The sequence below is a fragment of the Chanodichthys erythropterus genome, chromosome 9 (genome assembly GCF_024489055.1).
Source record: "Chanodichthys erythropterus isolate Z2021 chromosome 9, ASM2448905v1, whole genome shotgun sequence".
NCBI classification, from domain to species: domain Eukaryota; kingdom Metazoa; phylum Chordata; class Actinopteri; order Cypriniformes; family Xenocyprididae; genus Chanodichthys; species Chanodichthys erythropterus.
In genome coordinates, this window is record NC_090229.1 from 5171416 (window position 1) to 5188462 (window position 17047).

General features: G+C 33.8%; 1 protein-coding gene across 2 annotated transcripts in view; it reads left to right on the forward strand.

The window, feature by feature from the left end:
* The window catches only part of grip2a (glutamate receptor interacting protein 2a), a 56284-nt gene extending 44150 nt beyond the window's left edge, over window positions 1–12134 (forward strand). Inside the window, exons 20-24 of one of the 2 annotated variants that reach the window (XM_067393472.1) lie at window positions 1459–1609; window positions 6300–6420; window positions 8543–8689; window positions 8995–9141; window positions 11218–12134. In XM_067393472.1, the coding sequence (XP_067249573.1) occupies window positions 1459–1609; window positions 6300–6420; window positions 8543–8689; window positions 8995–9141; window positions 11218–11412 (761 nt within the window). In that variant the 3' untranslated portion in view covers window positions 11413–12134. Of the gene's footprint in view, window positions 1–1458; window positions 1610–5990; window positions 6211–6299; window positions 6421–8542; window positions 8690–8994; window positions 9142–11217 lie in introns of those variants that run through there. The other variant, XM_067393473.1, reaches the window with a different exon arrangement.
* The last annotated feature ends 4913 nt before the right edge of the window (window positions 12135–17047 follow it).

The window sequence follows — 17047 nt, forward strand, 5'->3', positions numbered from 1 at the left end:
TTCAAATAAATGCTGCTCTTTTGAACTGTATATTCATCAAAGAATTCTGAAAAAAAACAAAAACATGAAGCAGCACAACTGTTTTCAACATTGATAATAATCAGAAATGTTTCTTGAGCAGCAAATCAGATTTCTGAAGAATCGTGTGACACTGAAGACTGGAGTAATGACGCTGAAAATTCAGCTTCGATCACAGGAATAAATTACATTTTAAAATATATTCACAAAGAAAACTATGGAAGCTTGTTTCTGCCACAAAAAAAAAAAAAGTGCAAATTTTATCTAACAATTCTGACTTTTTTACTCAGAATTGTGAGATATAATGTATAATTGCGATATATAAACGATTCTGAGAAAAAGTCAGAGTTTTGAGATAAAATTTGCAATCATAAATTATATCTTATCTCTAATTAATATCTTTTTTATTTTTTATTTAGTTGCGGAAACAAGCTTCCATAGTTTTCTATGTGAATATATTTTAAAATGTAATGTATTCCTTCAGCATCTTTTTCATCATTTTCAGCATCATTACTCCAGTCTTCAGTGTCACATGATCCTTCAGAAATCTGATTTGCTGCTCAAGAAACATTTCTGATTATTATCTATGTTGAAAACAGTTGTGCCGCTTCATATTTTTGTGGGAACAATGATTTTTTTTTTTTTTTTTCAGAATTCTTTGATGAATATAAAGTTCAAAAGAGCAGCATAATACAATAATTGTAATAATACAATTGTAATAAATTGTAATATTTCATTGTTACTGGGGTTTTTTTTCCTCTCTATTTTTGATCAAATAAACACAGCCTTGGTGAGCAGAAGAGACTTCTTTCAAAAACCTTAACAAATCTTACAGACCCTAAACTTTTGAATGGTGGTGTACATTTTGCGACAAATCAGGCAGAGATTTAATATATATAATATTTATTGCTTTACATGAGTATAATACATGTATATAGAAATAATAGCCAACTTTATATAAAGCGATAATAATAATAAAGGCGATAATATAGCAAGGTTTTGTGACGATATAAACAATCACTCAATTTACGTGAGTATACGTGAGTATGCAGATGAAGTAGAATGTACTATAAGGTATATCCAACTTTTAATGTCACTGGGCGATAATATAGCTTACATATTTCGATGATATAACAATCAAGCAGTTGACATTTGCTAACATAGAGTGTACTGTATGTAAGGTTCAATATACTTGTTATTAATTTAATTTAAGTTATTAATTCATTACGTGATGATATTGAGGATTTTGAAACCTGTGAGGTTTCATTCAGTTTATAACAATTTGGTGTAATGGCAAGCCAAATTACTATAGTTCACTCAAAAGCACTATATATATTGTGCGCGATATTCATTATAGTCATTATTTCCGAAAAATCTTTACCGTAGCTCTCAAATCTTATTAATGTTTGTGCATAATCAAACCTAAACCTATATTTTCAGGTGTCTATATTCATAGAGCGTCTGACTTCACTCTTCACCCCAATGACTGGAGACAGACCAATCACAGGAGCCCGCTGACCTCCAGAAGACATGCCCACCGTACTGCGATGTATGATGGAAGGCTGGGTGAAGAGGACTGGACGTACTCTGGGTGAGAGTTTGTTTAGAGACACTGCTTGTTGATTCTGTTGCTACAGTATCTTTATTATTTTAGAGAAACTAATCAGGAGCTAGAAGATTTAAAGCTGATTTAACAGCTTATTTTTTTATATATATAAACAATAACATTTGTGCATAAGAACATTTCAGCTTGTTTTATAGTTTTGGTTACTAACACACAATCATGTGGCTGTTGCTCTTTCTCTTGGCCTGTCATGTGCGCTTAAAAAAAAAAAAAAAACTCACAGGTGAACCTCATGAAATGTCAAGAACATGTCCAGGTCATTTTTCAAAGATGCACTGTAAAACATTAATTTTTATTTATTTTTTTGTCATAATACAACAAATGATGTGCACTACCATTCGTTCAAAAGTCTGGGGTCTAATGTTTTTAAATGTTTTTGAAAATTTGCTCTGCTCACAAAAACTGTATTTATATACAGTAAAAAGTACAGTAAAAACAGTAATAACAGTAAAACAATAAAATACAGTAAAAACAGTAATATTGTGAAATAAATATTGTAAACTGGTTACTATTTTAGTATTTTAATTCCTGTGATCAAAGCTGAATTTTCAGCATCATTACTCCAGTCTTCAGCGTCACATGATCCTTCAGAAATCATTGTAATATGATGATTTGCTGCTCAAGAAACATTTATGAATATTATCAGTGTTGAAAACAGCTTCATATTTTTGTGGAAAAACAATATCAATATCTTTACTGTTTTAATGGATCCCTGCTGAATAAACTTATTAATTTCTTTAAAAAAATTACTTTAAACCTTTGAGTGGTAGTGTATAATGCACATATTTAGATACACATTACAAAACTTAACCAAAAGTGACAAACAACAGCAAGTAGTAAAAAGTAATCTGCTGTCAATTAAATTAATTTATTGCACATTTGTTCTGTAATTAATCACGATTAAAAACATTGGAGATTTTAATATTTTTATATTGTAATTTCACAGTTACTCTAAATTACTATAGAAACAACTTGACAACAAGACAGTATATTTTGTCACTGATACTAATACTGCTACTGATGTCTTTATAAAAATATTTTTTTTAAACATTAATTATAGACATTCAATATTACAGTACAACTAAAAGCTATCAATTTCAACTTTTATTAGGCTTTAAAAATAACTTTTAATTTAAGTGAACTTAAAACTATCTTCTCATAAACCCATTATAATGTCATAATTACTATGGCATTCATTCTGTTTAACAGGTAGAAAATATACAGAAATTGAATAAAGTTATCAAACACTTTACAGTCTTCACTGCATAAATTATAAATGAAATATAGATTATTCCTTATTAAAGCTACAATTTTCTCTGTTTTCATTGTTCTTTGATTAACATTAAAGGGGGGGTATCACACACAGTTTCTGCCGATCTCATGTTAATCTTGAGTACCTATAGTGTAGTAGTGCATCCTTCATATCTCCAAAAATCCTTTAGTTTTATCATATTTATAAAAGATATGCTGTACAGAGTCTTTCCGAAAACAGCCGAGCGCCTGGAGCCGTGCCGTGTGAGCAGAGCTAAAGAGTGACGAGCAAGCGCAGCTTTTGCATAGCGATCGTCTGCAGCTAAACAAATGTATTTAAACACACACAATACACCATTGCATTATCCCTGGATAACTTTTGAATCACTGTAATGAATATAGCGTGTGAATGATGAATAATGAATTTATGAATTCACTATGTTCGTGTTGCATACATTATATGCACTTAGACGCTATTGCCAACAAAACAGACATTTGAAGCAGTTTTACTCACCACCTGTGGTTCCGACTCATGACCGGGATCATTATCGCTGTGACCGCTCCATCTTTCAGTTTCAAATGATCTGTAAATCCAGTGTAGAACTGGGCCTTGTTTATGAAACCATAAGCGCCGATCCTGAGGGCTCGAGCAGCCACCAGATATTCTCCATTCATTTTAAACAACACAAAGTGATTGCAACTATCAGTTTCTATGGTCATTTTAATAACAAATATCGAGAGCGCATCAGTGTTAAAATATTTAATGCTGGGTTCTTTGGGAAGCAAGGTTATCTTTCCCTCACAACCAAAAACACCCTCCTTTGGTGACATTTTTGATTTCGTGGTCTAAAAACAAAGTGACAAATCTTTCTCTTTCAAGTCATGTGCAGCGCTGCTGACGACTTCCATAAAGCTGAAGGAAGTGCGTTGATGGGCGTGCTCTGGCTCTGGTCGATATGTGTGCGCTCTTATGGGAGAAGTGCCCATACAAGGAATTTTTGGCACAGAAATACTCTGCCACATGTCCAACAAGTTTTTTTTAAACTTTGGCTATGTTTAGCATGATAATCCAACACTTTATACCAGGGGTACTCAAGTTCAGAGGCCAAGAGGGCCGCATTTTAACCAAATGAAACGCGAAGGGCCACAAATTATACCTTGGATTGTAAGACTTTTATTTAGGCCTATTTAAGACAATATTTGTAGTTTTACTAAAAGTGCAGTTTTTAAGGTCTGGCTGTTGTTCACTGGCTGATGAGAGTTTGTCCATAAGACGAAAACATTGCACTTTTTTATAGTCTTTTATACTCCATTGCACCTTTTTAACACTTTTTATAGCACCTATTTTTATACTCAGAGAATAAATGTTTTATTATTTGTATTATTATTACCCACCTTTTAATTTGGCCAGAATCCAAAAATATTTTTTCTTTTTTTTAATGTTCAATCACAATTTTATGAATTATCTAACTATAACCAACGTTGTAAACATGATAAATCAGATATTCTCCGTGAGCTCAATGATGTGATGACAGATCTTTAATGGGAGCGCTGCTTGCTTTCTGTTTATAACACATTGACATTAAGAATAAAAGGTGTGTTTTTCATGATGCTCGGCAACTTACACACTGCAAAGTTTGAGGAATGTCAACTGCATTTCATCATGGTTACTTTGTTTTTTACTTGCGTGTACAGTCTCGAGCCTTTGGTGGCGTTCACGAGCACAAGTGCTCAACACATGCGCACTAGAGAGATTCATGCTTGTCTAGTCTTTTTCGCTCAAATAGTTACAATAAAATCTCTTTGTACTTGCTGGTATCTTTTAATCCCCTCAAACGAGCGCTCTTCAACACGGTAGGTGTTCGTTGTTACTCTTGTTCTGTCTTCTCCGTTTCTTTTCAGACTGAAACAACAGGCCGTTTCAGTGCTGACACCTTGTGGACAAACTAAATTAGTGCAAAAACTATTCAATGCGCGCGTGCAAAGTGCCTTCAGTTTATATTGTTCTTTGCGGTTAGAAAAACTGTGCTGCGCGCGTACACTATACACAATCTATGCTGATGATTGCAGCGTCATGTGCACTGTATGCCTAAAAATACGTGTACGTGTAAAAAAACGAAGTAATATTCACGCTAATTTTGAACGCAAATTATAATAAAAATACATTTATATGTAGCATGATGCGGGCCACAAATGTAATGCTGACGGGCCGGATGCGGCCCGCGGGCCGCCTGTTGAGTACCCCTGCTTTATATATATCCCCCCTTTAATGACAGAAATCATCACAGCAACTGGTTTATTAGGCTGCTGTCACTTTAAAAGCTGCCACTGCCGAACATGACGCGGATCTGACACGCATCTCAACTTTTTAAATTCATTTAAGACGTTATTTAACTCATTTAAGACTGATCTTAAGAGGATACTCGACAAAATGGGCATTTTGGCATAATTCTGTGTTATTGCTTGTTCAAGCGCAAAAGAGAACTCTTTCAATTTCTGTGCACATGAGTTGTGTGCGTCACATGACAACATTCACAGACAGCCATTCACGTTTGTCTTGTAGTGCTTAAATGGTTTGGAAGCATTTGCTTGAATAAGAACTTGATCATATAATATAACGCTAGCCAAATTATGATGTAAAAAATGGATGCTGCGTTAATTGCATTAAATATTTTTAACACGTTAAACTGAAATTAATTGCAACTAATTTTGACAGCACTAATCTGTACATATACAAGCGACATACTAATAACATACTGTAATACAGACCCAGATATTTGAGATTTTTTGAGCACTAAGCTGCTTACATGGCATTGCAATTTAATTGAAATAAATTATACATCTAATATTGTAAAAAACGTTTTTACCGAATGAGATTCACCTATATTTGTTGGTGATTTTATATGTAACTTTGATGATCCTTTGATGAAAGTAAAAGGCCTCTTTGTGCCTAAATGAATCTACATGAGGTTTTTGACTTGTTTCTGTGTCTAAACTCTTATCGAACATGCACACTGTCTAGCACAGGAACCACTAGCCTGTTTGCTTCCACAGTCTCTGTATGGTCCTACTCTTCTCTTTTCTATTTTTTTCTCAGGTTTTCTGTCTCTCGTCTGCCTTACTAATCATCCGTCGGCCACATGCTGTCATCTGCCCTTGTCTGCTTCTTTTTTGCTCATTTTCATAATTTTATTATTTTATCGCTGGAACTAGTTCACAGCTTTTTCAGACACATTTGTTTATGTTTCTCTTTCTCTAACCGCCGCTTTTCTTGTAGTTGAGAAGGCTCTTTTGCAGTGACTGTTTCAGTTATGCCGTACAGTACAGTTATAGAAAGGGAGAGAGAGCTCCGTTTCCAATAGTACACCTGGCCTTACATTACCCAGGTTGCTTTGCATTGACACAGATCTGTCAGTCCCGCACGCTGTCACAACCACAACAATACAGACGCTCAGGAGAACTATTGGTCACAAGCTCTTCAGGATCTGGAGACCTGCGGCCAATCGGAAATCTTGCGGGAACTTGAGGTAAATCCAATTGGGAATCAACTCAAACAGTGTGTGTACCTTGTCTGCGTTTTCTGTGCTCATTGTGGAGGATTAAATCATTGTTTAAAGTACTTGGTCATATGACCTACATTCTAGACAATACAAGTAATTTACCAAAATCTTTAACTTGATGCAATGTTTTCAAAGTAATTGTCAATCACAATAAGGAGCAGATTCACATTATAGTAATTTTGCCTGAAATAAGAGATGCTACTAATTGAAATTAAAGGTATACCCTATATTTCTCAACATTTTCACTTAAATGACTGCTATATAGTCAAACCAAAAATTATTCAGACATTTTTTTTTTTAATATTTTTTTATATATTTTTACTACTGGGTTCAGGACACTATAGTTCATTTATGTAAGTGAGGATAGCAAAATAAAGTGTGACATATTATACCCAAAAAATTCTTCATACAGTGGACTACCAGTAAAAGTTGCTGTTTGGATTTAAATAGGCAAACTAGGCTTTGACAAACTTTTAACACAACAAAATAAATTACCAGTAATTAAATGTTAAAGAGTCTCTATTGTGCCCTTTTCACAAGATGCAATATAAGTCTCTGGTGTCCCCAGAATGTGTCTGTGAAGTTTCAGCTCAAAATTACGGAAGAGGATTAGGGCCAAGCAATAATAAAAAAATAAAACCATCTCTAGATTAAAGTTGTTAAATTTTGAGAAAAAACTCGTTAAATTTCGAGAAAAAAGTCGAAATAAAATGTTGAGAATAAACTCGTTAAATTACGAAAAAAAAGTTGTTAAATTATGAGAACATTCGTAAAATTGAGGGGAAAATTTAGAATTTGTTCTCGTAATTTAACGACTTTTTTCTCGTAATTTAATAACTTTATTCTCAACATTTTATCTCAATTTAACGACTTTTTTTCTCAATTTAACGAATTTGTTCTCATAATTTAATGACTTTTTTCTCGTAATTTAATGACTATTCTCAACATTTTATCTAGACTTTTTTTCTCGAAATTTAACAACTTTTTTTCTCAATTTAACGAATTTGTTCTCATAATTTAATGACTTTTCTCATAATTTAATGACTATTCTCATCGTTTTATCTCGACTTTTTTCTCGAAATTTAACGACTTTTTTTCTCAATTTAATGAATTTGTTCTCATAATCTAACAACTTTTTTCTTGAAATGTAACGAGTTTTTTCTCGTAATCTAATGAATTTATTATTGCTTTGCCCTAATCCTCTTCCGTACAAAATAGCCCACAGATCATTTATTATAGCTTGTCAAATTGGGTGTGAGCAAAAACACACCATTTTTGTGCGTGTCCCTTTAAATGCAAATGAGCTGCTGCTCCCGGCCCCCTTTCCAGAAGAGGGCGGAGCTTTAACAGCTCAACAACAACAAAGCTGGAGAATCTCACGCAGCCAAAATGAGGATTGTCAGTAACGGTGTTCAAACCGGAGTCGACACTGATGGAGAGACTCAGGAAGAAGTTACAACTTTTAGAATGAAACTGGACGTTTCTGAATGGTTAGTGGATAATTTTAAGTAGTTGTTGTAGTCCTTAAAGCGATTTCTGTAAAAGAAAATATCTCCTTTTGTTAACTTTGCAGATGTTGTTTATGCTCAAACAGCAACATTACACACTAACTAAAGTTAAAAAAGTGAAATCATAATCAAGGACCCCTTTAATAAAACAAAACTGATACATGTTTAAAATGTTAATGGAACAAAAATTACCAATTTTTAAATTTCTTAATTGCCGAGAACGGAATGTTCATGAACGTTCCAGAACGTGAATGTGCCCGAGTCGCTGCAGCACTTGTATAAGCCTACAGTGCTAGAGTCTAGACAACACTATAAATACAATATAGCTAGATCTACAATTCAGAGGAACACTTGTATCATCGTTTTATATCATATCGCTCAGCCCTAAAACTTGTTCTATGGTAAAACACTAAGGCATTATAGATATCACAGTATAAACATCTGTAAATCTGCTTCAAAACAATGTGTATTGTAAAAAGCAGCATACAAATAAATTTGACTTGAAAATTCCCAGAATTCTCTATACCCCGTCATGTCGTTCCAAATCAAATGTGGTGCAGTTCATTTTATTTCCTCTGTAGGCTACTATAATGTCAGGCAGCACGTTAAGTTTGAGCGAAGGTAGTGAGAAGCAGAATGAAAGCAGGACCAAAGAGAGGACCTCAGAGAACACCGCTGTACCAGAGGACATGAAGGACAGCCCGTCCATGCCATTAGAGCTTCATAAGGTAATGTGCACTTTCCCAGCAGCTCTAGGGAATGATGTCTTAAGCCGGGGATACACTATAACGAGTGTAAGGCTGATTATGAATGTAATTTGATACTTACGACTGATTATGCCCAAACATGCCGAGTCAGAGCCAGTTGCTTTCAGTCAGTGTTTAAATTCCTTGTGTAAGTATTTAAATCTGCTTCAGTCGAAGGAAACGGTCTTTGTGTGTTGAGCGCAATGTTAGAATGTTTCAGCAAGTCATTAAGTGTGTCCCCGGCTTTATTTGCTGCTGGACGGATCTTTATTCTCTCCCTCTCTCAGATCTGTATACGGAAGGATATTGACAGCAGGGATTTTGGGTTCAGCGTGTCCGATGGACTGCTGGAAAAGGGTGTTTATGTGAACATGATCCGTCCTGATGGGCCTGCGGACCAAGCTGGGTTACGGCCTTATGACCGTATTCTACAGGTGATGTATTCAACCCTCTGACCTTTTCTTAACGGGATAGTTCACCCAAAAAGGGAAAATGTTACACTTTACTAACCCTCAGTTCTCCCGTATTCTGGAAGTTTGAACTATTCCTTCCTAACCTTGACAGTTTTCAATGGAAGCTTGTTTCCGCCACTGAATAAAAAAAAGTTAATTGCGACTTTAAAAGAGAATTGCGACTCCTCATAATTGCAAGTTTATATCTTGCAATTCTGACTTTATTTCTCGCAATTCTGACACTTCCTCTCAATTGTGAGTTTATATTTTGCAATTCTGACTTTTTTCTTGCAATTCCGACTTTCTTGACATTGTGAGTTTATATCTCGCAATTCTATTTCTCGCAGTTGTTTTTATCTCGCAATTCTATTTCTCGCAAATGTAAGTTTATATCTCGCAATTCTGAATTTTTTCTTGCAGTTCTATTTCTTGCAATTGCGAGTTTATATCTCACAATTCTGACTTTATTTCTCGCAATTGCAAATATATCTCACATTTCTGACTTTTCTCGCAATTGCGTTTCTCGCAATTGATTATCTCGTAATTCTGACTTTCTCACAATTATGACTATTTCTCGCAATTGAGAGTTTATATCTCACAATTTTGACTTTTTTTCTCACAATTCTGACTTTATTTCTCGTAGTTGCAAGTTTATATCTAAATTCTGACTTTCTCGCAATTGCAAGTTTACATTTCACAATTCTGACTTTTCTTGCAATTCTGACTATTTCTTGCAGTTGTTTTTATCTTGCAATTCTGTTTCTCGCAAATGTAAGTTTATATCTCACAATTCTGATTTTTTTTCATGCAATTGACCATTTCTCACAAATGTAAGTTTATACCTCACAATTCTGACTTTTTTCTCACAATTCTCTTTATTTCTCACAGTTGCGAGTTTATCTCGCAATTATGACTATTTCTCGCAATTGCGAGTTTATATCTCACGATTTTGACTTTTCTCACAATTCTGTCTTTATTTCTCACAGTTGCGAGTTTATATCTCACGATTTTGACTTTTCTCACAATTCTGTCTTTATTTCTCACAGTTGCGAGTTTATATCTCAATTATGACTATTTCTCGCAATTGCAAGTTTACATTTTACAATTCTGACTTTTTTCTTACAATTCTATTTCTTGCAATTGCGAGTTTAATCACAATTCTGACTTTTTTCTCGCAGTTGTGACTTTATTTCTCGCAATTGCAAATCTCCTATTTCTGACTTTTTTCTCGCAATTCTATTTCTCGCAATTGATTATCTCGTAATTCTGACTATTTCTCGCAATTCTGACTATTTCTCGTAGTTGCAAGTTTATATCTAAATTGACTTTCTCGCAATTGCAAGTTTACATTTCACAATTCTGACATTTCTCGCAATTCTGACTTTATTTCTTGCAATTGCGAGTTTATATCTTGCAATTCTGACCATTTCTCGCAGTTGTTTATATCTTGCAATTTTGACATTATTTCTCGCAATTCTGACTTTATTTCTTGCAATTATTTATATCTCACAATTCTGACATTTTTGAGTCAGAAAAAAAGTCAGAATTGTGAGATAAAAAAATTGCAATTATCTATTTTTTTTATTCAGTGGCGGAAACAAGTTTTCATAGTTTTCCTAGGCGGTTAGTAGGATTTCTTTTCTTTTTTCTTTTTCTTTTTTCTTTTTTGGAAGAATATACTAAAAGCATATACATTGAATATATACTTTTATTCAGCAAGGATGCATTAAATTGTTCAAAAGTGACAGTAAATATATTTATAATGGTACAAAAGGTTTCTATTTCAAATAAATGCTGTTCTTTTAAAATATTTAAATATGTTCATTTTAAAATATATTAAAATAGAAAAGAGTAATTTCATATTGTAATAATGTTTCACAATATTACTGTTTTAACCATATTTATGATCAAATAAATGCAGCCTTAGTGAGCAGAAGAGACTCTTTCAAAAGCATTAAAATAATCTTACCAATCACAAACTTTTGAATGGTGGTGTACAGTAATTGAACTCCAAAGAAACATCTCAAACCTTCTGATTTTGTTTGACTATTTTAACAGGTCAATCACGCACGGACTCGCGATTTTGACTGTTGTCTAGCTGTGCCGTTGATCACAGAGGCCGGAGAGCATCTGCAGCTGGTCATTAGCAGAAACCCTCTCGCTCAGGCACACATTTGGCCACCTAAAGACTGTCAGGACCCTTCTGAACTGTCCATGGTTTCTGCACAAAATGCAAGAAGAGTTGACCTCTGATTCCCAAAAATGAGCACAACTTTTTCAAGTTTTTCCACACAAAATGTTCTCTCTCACCCTCACAAGAAACACATTAGCACTATTATTTAAATATTTATTTATTTGTTCATTTTCAAACTAAGTTCAATGTTTTTGTCACAAGTTAGGATCCACTGCTGCTTTTTATGCTTTCATACAAACAAGCCACAAAATACATGTATTTGAACACTCACAGTGGCACGTGAGTTTTATTTTCACCTTTAGTTACACAAAACATGTCAAGTTCATCTTCACACACGCCACTTTTCTTTCTGTTATAAATAAATGACACACTCATTTAGTTTCTCCTGTCAGCACAAACTCTTTGATCTGCAGATTTTTACAAAACACAAAGAGAAACTTCAAGCCAAGTGTCGTCTGTTTCGACAGATCAAAACCATGACAATCGATTTTTTTAAAACACTGATGATGAAAAGCTCAGTGTTTCTTTCCCTCAAGTCTTGACGTGAATGTTTCAGGTGCATGTGATGCAGTTCGGTGATGTCTTTTGTGTACCGTAAGGTGTTTTACAAGGATTTTATGGCTTTACGTCCTGATACAATCCAGGAATAAATTCTGATTTTAAGTGATCTGAAGTCCTTCAAAGGATCTTGTTTTAAGTGTGATTTTAATAGGAGATCCTTCTCTGTATATCCTCTATTCTGTGTACAAACCCCCTTTTCCTGGATGTTAATTATGTAGAATGCCATGAATAAGATGTACATTTAATATTCTTGGGTTTGAAATGATCATTTCCTTTTTTTAAATAAAATAAAGGATAAAAACCAAAGTGTATGTAACTCTGTGTCTGTGGTACCTCTCTCTCTCTCTTCCTGTTGTTCCACCTCGTGTGTCTGTCAGGACGCCGTTCAGGGTTTTGATAGCGTAGACTGTGTTGGCACGAGGTGGAGATGAGCTGTCCCACACCTCACCGCGCTGTCAGATACTGGAAGCCAAAGCCGCTTGACACCACTCCTATTTTAGTCCAAGCAAGGGTGGATTCTGATTTGAGGAAATGTGATGCCTAATGCAGGGCTTTGCAATCTTTTAGATGCCACAGACCCCAAATATGATCATCCTAAAATGTAACCACTATATATTTTCAATATATAGACCCAAATGATACACTGAATAATTGATATTATAAATGTGTAAAATGTTTAGTTTCTGTTATATCAATGTATTTCTACTGTACTGTTAATGCATTCATTTTATCAAATTCTTTTAAATGTATTTAAATTTGAATCTTTTTCTATTTTAATTTAGTTGCTTAGTTTAATCTTTATTTTTTACATTACATTTTTACAGTGCTTTTATTTTTATTTCAATCAAGTTTTATTTAGTTTCATCGAATTTATTTGCTTAATTTTATTCATTTGAATCAAACATTATTATTTTTTATTTAAATAAAATTATTTTATTGTAATTAATATATCGATTTATTTAAATAAGCATTTTTTTTATTTTAATACAATTAATATATGTATATATATATTTTTTTTGTATATTTTTTCCCTTAATTATCCACTCCCCTGTGGCTCCCTGGGACAGTAACAGATTCATTCTGTTACTGTATTTCAGTACATTTTTAATTTTGTGCATAGATTATATTAATTTCAATTGAAATACATTTTAATACTTTTTATATTTTAATATAATTAAATAATTTATATTTTAAAAATGTATTTTTTTTTTTGCTACACTTCAGAAAAACACACATTGCTCTTTTTTTATTTTATTTTATTTTTTTTAAAGTAAAGAAATACCCGCTCCGAGAGTTGTTCAATTCATGAGGAATCATTTGTTTGTTTTCGATGAACCTGTTGAACTCATTCACAAATTGATTTGCACGGAATGTTTCATCATGAATTGGATTTCTCCAGTTAGAAATCCATGATCCAGTGGGAACGAATTTTGAATCAGCTCTCAGTATTGGTCATGTCTGACTCTCCCTGCGTTCCATTCAGAAGGGCTCATCACTATGCCCTAATCCCTTCAAAGGGTTTACCCTCCGGAGTGAGAGCTTAGAAGGGATGAAGGGTGTAGGGGGTCAAGAAAAAACTTTTTTTAGAACGCACTTCTGCATCATCTTAACGAGGAGTAGATTGTGCAAGCTGCGCCCTTTGTTTAATGTTAGTTTATTTATTTATTTTTAGTTTATCTCTCAATATTGTATATTGTCTATGTATTTGAAACATTTGAATGGACTGAAATAGGCAGCTGTAAAGTATTTTTAGTGCCCATTTGGAACGTATACCAACTAATTATCAATGAACCAGAACTGATCCTAAGTTTGGAGCTCGAGCATGGAGGATTTGACAGCTGGTTCTTTTCAATGAACCTGTTAACTTGGTTCACTAATCGAACTGAATGATTTATTCGTGAACTGGACTGATCCGATTGCCGCATTTATCAAGCTACAACTCACTGATTCAGTGATTCGGTCGGAATGATTCTTGAATCAGTTCTCAGTCTGTTTTGTCTGTGGTCTCCCACAGTTTCAAAAAGATTTGAAAATGGATCAGCATGAATAAATTATGCAGATGAATTGTCTTATTATTTTCTTTAATTTGAACTATTGTCCTACATGTTTCAGTAAAACAGGGTTTGTAATTTAAATGAATTAAGGGCAAAACACAATTATTACATTTCAAATGATATCAGTAAATCATGCTATTTCGCAATGATTATTAAATCTGATCTCATTTCAACTTTTTTTGCTACCGCAAACGTGTTTGACAAACACACAGTCACAGCAGCCAGCGAAAACAAGCATGTTATAAAAGTTAAGAGCCCAACTAATGGAAACACTGATCACCGTTATGGTGACTACAAACGATATAAACATGAGCTTTAAACTTCTGTTAATTCTCAATAAGAACTTCTGTAGATGAATGACAGAAATAAAGTAAATCTGGTTAGAAATATGTAAATCTGTAATGTTTTTTTCAGTGATTCGGTCGGAATGAGTCTTGAATCAGTTCTCAGGGAATTGGTCATCTGACTCAAAATGTTCAAATAACAATCCTGCTCGAGCGTGCGGAGGATTTGACTTCCAAAATGACGAATTTTAATATTGTTTATTGTAACTAAGTCATATTTAGGTTATAAATGACTCTTGTTTATGTGCCAAATCAGCTGTTAAAGAGTGAGTTTTCATTTTAACATGTTTAGGGTTTCATTTTAAACCTAAAAGGGGCGACGTACTGTATCCTCCAACAAACATTGGGAGAGGCTGTGGGGAGAGGCAGGGAAATAAAAGAAATCTACGTGTAAATCGCATCCATCAGCTCCGTGATGTCACCATGGAGGAGTGGAAGAGGACTCCAGTGGCAACCTGTGAAGCTCTGCTGATCTCCACGCCCAAAAGGGTTAAGGCAGTGCTGGAAAATAACAAAATATTGACACTTTGGACCTGATTTGGACATTTTCACTTAAGGGTGTACTCACTTTTGTGGCCAGCGGTTTAGACATTAATGGCTGTGTGTTGAGTTATTTTGAGGGGACAGCAGTGTTGTCACATGAAAAGATATAATAAAATATTTACAAAAATGTGAGGGGTGTACTCACTTCTGTGAGATACTGTAGGTATAGAAAAACAATTTAAATTGTAATAATATTTCACAATATTACGGAAGAGGATTAGGGCCAAGCAATAATAAAAAAATTAAAAAAACATCTCAAGATTAAAGTTGTTAAATTTCGAGAAAAAACTTGTTAAATTTCGAGAAAAAAAGTCTAAATAAAATGTTGAGAATAAACTCATTAAATTACAAGAAAAAAAACTTGTTAAATTACGAGAACAAATTCGTTAAATTATGAGAAAAATGTCGTTAAATATCGAGAAAAAGGTCGAGATAAAATGTTGAGAATAAACTCATTAAATTACAAGAAAAAATCTTTAAATTTCGAGAAAAAAGTCTAAATAAAATGTTGAGAATAAAGTCATTACATTACGAGAAAAAAGTCATTAAATTACTAGAACAAATTCATTAAATTATGAGGAAAATGTCGTTAAATTTCGAGAAGAAAGTCGAGATAAAATGTTGAGAATAAACTCATTAAATTATGAGAAAAAAGTCATTAAATTATGAGAACAAATTCGTAATTTAACATTTTTCTCATAATTTAATGATTTTTTTCTCTAAATTTAACGAATTTATTCTCAACATTTTTTCTTGACTTTTTTCTTGAAATTTAACGAGTTTTTTTCTCGTAATTTAATGAGTTTATTCTCAACATTTTATCTCAACTTTTTTCTCGAAATTTAACAATTTTTTTCTCGTAATTTAATGAGTTTATTCTCAACATTTTATCTCGACCTTTTTCTCAAAATTTAACAACTTTAATCTCGAGATGGTTTTATTTTTTTATTATTGCTCGGCCCTAATCCTCTTCCGTACAATATTACTGTTTTTCTGTATTTTTAATCAAATAAATGCAGTTGATGAACAAAAACATTCAAAAACATTAAAAATAGTAATGATTAAAAGAGTGCTTCCATGTAAGTTGTAAGAACTAAATAAAGCACTAAATCATTTGTGATGTGAAACTAACTTACTACCTGCATGGTATGAAGGGATTATTTTTGCCCCAGGGTCACACCCCTTATTTTGTGGGGTTTATTTTAAACCCTTTATTCAGTACAGTTTATGGAGACTGGGACGCATGGACTATTGTACATCAGGGTTACAACCCTTCATACACTACAGCTTATTGCAACTGTACTGGGGCGTTAGGACCCACTCAGGCCACAGGCTGATCAGACCTGCAGGCCTCTATAACACCTCTTCCCGCAGCGACCCAGTCTCCCATCCAGATAGAGACTGGGCTCAACCCAGCTTAGCTTCAGGGTGTGCAGGTGAAAGCTTCAGGTTGCTTCATGCTGCAATGCATGAAGTCTCCATGAGATCTTGTCTCACTGTGAAATCGTTCCTGCAATCAGCAGTTGTGTGGTCTCGCAGTCTGGTCGAATCATCTAGTGTGTGCGTTCAGAGGATTATAATGCTAAACATCGGTTGAAACTGTCATTATGTCTGTGGTCTCCCACAGTTTCAAAATCATTAAAGATTTGAAATTGCATCACAGCATGAATAAATTATGCAGCTGAATTGTCAGCTTTAATTTGAACTATTGTCCTACATGTTTCAGTAAAACAGGGTTTGTAATTTAAATGAATTAAGGGCAAAACACAATTATTACATTTCAAATGATATCAGTAAATCATGCTATTTCGCAATGATTATTAAATCTGATCTCATTTCAACTTTTTTTGCTACCGCAAACGTGTTTGACAAACACACAGTCACAGCAGCCAGCGAAACAAGCATGTTATAAAAGTTAAGAGCCCAACTAATGGAAACACTGATCACCGTTATGGTGACTACAAACGATATAAACATGAGCTTTAAACTTCTGTTGATGAATGACAGAAATAAAGTCAATCTGGTTAGAAATATGTAAATCTGTAATGTTGTTTGTGGAGTTGTTTAATCCTCCTCTGCTCAGATCTGCAGAGATTTAATGTCTTTATCTTCAGTTGATTTCATCTAAGGCTGCGCCTGAAGTCAGTTGTAGCTCTTGTGTTTCTGTCTCCTTTTTTCTTTTTTTCAGTGAT